The sequence below is a fragment of the Babylonia areolata genome, chromosome 20, assembly GCF_041734735.1.
Source record: "Babylonia areolata isolate BAREFJ2019XMU chromosome 20, ASM4173473v1, whole genome shotgun sequence".
Classification (NCBI taxonomy): domain Eukaryota; kingdom Metazoa; phylum Mollusca; class Gastropoda; order Neogastropoda; family Buccinidae; genus Babylonia; species Babylonia areolata.
Window position 1 is genome coordinate 15,743,525 of NC_134895.1, and position 5,000 is coordinate 15,748,524.

General features: G+C 47.5%; 1 protein-coding gene across 3 annotated transcripts in view; it reads right to left on the reverse strand.

Annotated features, from left to right (window-relative positions):
- LOC143295255 (NACHT and WD repeat domain-containing protein 2-like) overlaps positions 1–5,000 on the reverse strand; it is a 92,018-nt gene that overhangs the window by 18,672 nt on the left and 68,346 nt on the right. For all 3 annotated transcript variants that reach the window (XM_076606838.1, XM_076606840.1, XM_076606839.1), the window contains one exon: positions 1,697–1,917. In XM_076606838.1, the coding sequence (XP_076462953.1) occupies positions 1,697–1,917 (221 nt within the window). The remainder of the gene's footprint in view (positions 1–1,696; positions 1,918–5,000) is intronic.

Sequence of the window (5,000 nt, forward strand, 5' to 3'; positions counted from 1 at the left end):
CTCCATTCACAAACATCCACACACCTCAAGATCCTCCATTCACAAGCATCCACACACCTCAAGATCCTCCATTCACAAGCTTCCACACACCTCAAGATCCTCCATTCACCAACATCCACACACCTCAAGATCATCCATTCACGCACATTCACACACACCTCAAGATCCTCCATTCACAAACATCCACACACCTCAAGATCCTCCATTCACAAGCTTCCACACACCTCAAGATCCTCCATTCACAAGCTTCCACACACCTCAAGATCCTCCATACACGCACATCCACACACCTCAAGATCCTCCATACACGCACGTCCACACACCTCAAGATCCTCCATACACTCACGTCCACACACCTCAAGTTCCTCCATACACTCACGTCCACACACCTCAAGATCCTCCATACACGCACGTCCACACACCTCAAGATCCTCCATTCACGCACGTCCACACACCTCAAGATCCTCCATTCACAAGCTTCCACACACCTCAAGATCCTCCATTCACAAACATCCACACACCTCAAGATCCTCCATTCACAAACATCCACACACCTCAAGATCTTCCATACACGCACGTCCACACACCTGAAGATCCTCCATTCACAAGCATCCACACACCTCAAGTTCGTCCACCCCACCTCCACCCCCACCTCCTAACGCACACTGTCCCGCACCCCCACATACACCAGAATACACAAGACAACAAAGACAGAGGTCTCCGATAGGACCCGACACGAGAAGCACAACACAACACAGCATAACATAGCGCAGTACAGTATCTTACAACAGCCGAATGCGTTGAACTTTCAATCTGAGGGTCCCGGATTCGAATCTTCTGACGGCGCCTGGTGGGTAAAGGGTAGATATTTTTTTCCGATCTCCCACGTCAACATATGTGCAGACCTGCTTAGCGCCTGAACCCCCCCTTCGTGTGCATATGCACGCAGAAGATCTGATATGCACGTTAACGATCCTGTAATCCATGTCAGCGTTCAGTGGGTTATGGAAACATAAACATACCCAGTATCCACCCCCCCGAAAACGGAGTATGGCTGCCTACATGACACGTAAAATGTTGCATGTCTGTCTGAGTGTGTATGTGTGCGTGCCTGAAATCTGATTGAATGACACAGGAAACGAATGATGAGCGCCCAAAGGCAGCCGTCAGTCGGCTCTACCCAGGTAGGCAGCCTGTTGTGCAAATGACTACGTGTTTGTAAAGCGCTTAGAGCTTGGTCTCCGACCGAGGATAGGCGCTGTATAAAGTATCCATGAAAAAAAACCCCACAACAGTACACTACAGAGCAGCGCAGTAAAACACAATACAGTACAACAATGCAGCACAGCACAGTACAACATAGCACAGCACAGAACAACCAACACACCACTACACCTCACCGCAACACACCCCCACCCCCCACCCCCCACCACCACCAAAACCGCCCCCCCTCTCCCACACACTACATAGGAAAAACAAATTAAAAAAAACCAACTGCACGCAGGAAAAAACAACAACAACAACACACACACACACACACACACACACACACACACACACACACACACACACACACACACATACAAAATGGGTGGCGCTGTATTATAGCGACGCGCTCTCCCTAGGGAGAGCAGCCCGAATTTCACACAGAAAAATCCGTTGTGATAAAAAGAAATGCAAATACAAATACAAATACCTATTGCAGGCAGATAGAAAGTGCTGCAGCAGCAGTCGGCACTCAGGCACCCCAAGAGGCTGCAGCTGCAGGAAGCTGGACGGGGAGTCCCTGAGGCATCCCTGCTGGAGGTGGCCCAGCACGCCGTGTCTGCGGGGGTCCGTGGTCAGCACCAGCTTCACGTTCGACGGCAGCGGGGTGGGCAACCAGCCCATCAGGTGGGCCTGGTGATCCGGGAGCAGCTGTCGTGGTGATAAACACACACACACACACACACGCACACACACACACACACACACACACACACACACACACACACACACACACACACACACATTCCATTATATATATATATATATATATATGTGTGTGTGTGTGTGTGTGTGTGTGTGTGTGTGTGTGTGTGTGTGTGTGTGTGTGTGTGTGTGTGTGTGTGTGTGTGTGAGTGTGATGATAATGATACTACAACTACTAAAAATAAGAATATGATGATGATGATACTACCACCACCACCACTACTACTACTACTACTGCTACCACCATGATGACAATAATTATCAGTAACAGCAACAGCAGCAGCAGCAACACACAGTAGTTGTAGTAGTAGTCGTAGTAGTGATAATAATAATAATAATACTAATGATAATAAATGATGATGATGATGATACTACTACTACTACTACTGCTGCTGCTACCATGAAGACGATTATTATCAGTAGTACTAACAGCAGCAGCAGTAGTGGTAGTAGCAGTAGTAGTAGTAGGGATAATGATAACGATAATAATCAGAAGGAGAAGAAGGGTGGTAATAGTAATAATGAAGATGAAGATGATGATGTTGATGATGATGATGATGATGACGATGAGAAGAAGAAAACGAAGAAGAAGAAGAAGAAGAAGAAGAAGAAGAAGAAGAAGAAGAAGAAGAAGAAGAAGAATTCAGTTAAAACAGCACCTTTCCATGTAAAACATCTTCAGTTGCACTTTTCCATGCATTTAAACACACACACACACACACACACACACACACACACACACACACACACACACACACACACACACACACACACACACACACACACACACACACACACACACACACACACACACACACACTTAAAAAAAATCAAATGTTAAGCTACCGAACGTGACTGCTGAAATTTCAATAGCATGATTTTTGAAATTCGTGGTGCTTGTCCAGTGAAACTGTGTTTAAACAACAATAGCGACAAAACAAAACAAAACAAAGCAAGGAAACAGAAACATTCTCAGAAACCAGTGTCTGCATGGGCTAACAGAGGATTCCTGCTGTGACCTGAATCTTTGACAAAGATTATATCTCAAAGAAGTTCAAAGTCTGACTTCCTTTATTCTAATCCGCACTTCACACACACACACACACACACACACACACACACACAACACCGACCTTCCACATCCCTCATCCACACACACACATACACACACACACACACACACACACACACACACACACACACACACACACACACACACACACACAACACCGACCTCCCACCTCCCTCATCCTACACACACAACACACATTCATACACACACACACACACACACACACACACACACACACACACACACACACAGACACACACATGCACACGCACACACACCCCCCCCCCCCCCCACACACACACACACACGTTCTCTCTCATACACAATTTTACAACCCCCCCACCCCTCTTCCCTCCTCACAAACAATAGCCCACCGCACCACACCTCGCCCACCCTTCCTTTACAACGACCAAGCAGGCAGGGCAGCAAAAAGGGGGAGCCATGAATCATGCAGATAGTATAAAGGTATATCGCCCATTGTCATGCAAGGAAATAAGCAATATACTAGAAGGAGACTTTTATAATGCATGTGAAAACCTCGTCAGTTGACTCTCTCAGACTTTGGTCCGATTCGCAGACCAATTCTGAGCTTAGCTCTCAGACTATTATCAAATTCATTACGGACCAAGTATTGTTCCAATGTCAAGTGCATATGCTTTAGTAAGCTGACAATAAAGCATATAATTTTTTTTTACTGTAGCTTGATGGAGCCTTATGTACACAAAATTGTGTCTTCACAAGTGACTGAGAACGTTGATGTTTTTGACTTTTTGCATTCATTATCAGTTGTTTCGTTTTGTCAGTTTAACCTCTTCTCTTTTACGAAGTCCTTTAAGTAATTTCATGTAATTGTATTTAGATATTTGTTTTCAAATTTCACCCTCATTTCACCCTCATCTGCCCAGTTTCCACCAACTCCCCATTTATTCACATCTCCCACCCCTTCTAACCGATAATACTCAAATGTATTCATAAATACTTTAATGTCTTCAACCACCGAAATGTGTGACGGGACATTAAACAAAATTCTTCCAAACAAAACAACTCCGCACCTCCCCGCCCACCCAACCCCCTCTCTTCGCAAACACTAGTCCATTACATCCCCCCCCCACACCCACATTCCAAATACCCCCCCCCCCCCTTCTTCCTCACAGACATAGCCCACCACATCCCCCTCCCCCCACATACCAAAGAACGTCCCCCGTCCTTCCTCACAAACATAGCCCACAACATCCCCCCACATACAAAAGACCCCCCCCCACACACACACACACCCTCCTTCTTCATAAACATAGCCCACCACAATCCCCCACATACCAAAGAACCCCCCTCCTTCCTCACAAACACTAGCCCATCACATCCACCCCCACATACCAAAGAACCCCCCCCCCCTCCTTCCTCACAAACACTAGCCCACCACATCCACCCCCACATACCAAAGAACCCCCCCCCCTTCTTCCTAACAAACACTAGCCCACCACATCCCCCAACACAACAAAGAACCCCCCCCCCCTTCTTCCTCACAAACACTAGCCCACCACATCACCCCCACATACCAAAGAACCCCCCCCCCTTCTTCCTCACAAACATAGCCCACTACATCCCCCCACATACCAAAGAACCCCCACTCCATCCTTCCTCACAAACATAGCCCACCACATCCCCCACATACCAAAGACCCCCCCCCCCTTCTTCCTCACAAACATAGCCCACCACATCCCCCCACATACCAAAGAACCCCCACTCCCTCCTTCCTCACAAACATAGCCCACCACATCCCCCCACATACCAAAGAACCCCCCCTCCCTCCTTCCTCACAAACACTAACCCATCACATCCACCCCCACATACCAAAGAACCACCCCCTCCTTCCTCACAAACACTAGCCCACCACATCACCCCCACATAACAAAGCACCCCCCCCTCCTTCCTAACAAACACTAGCCAACCGCATCCC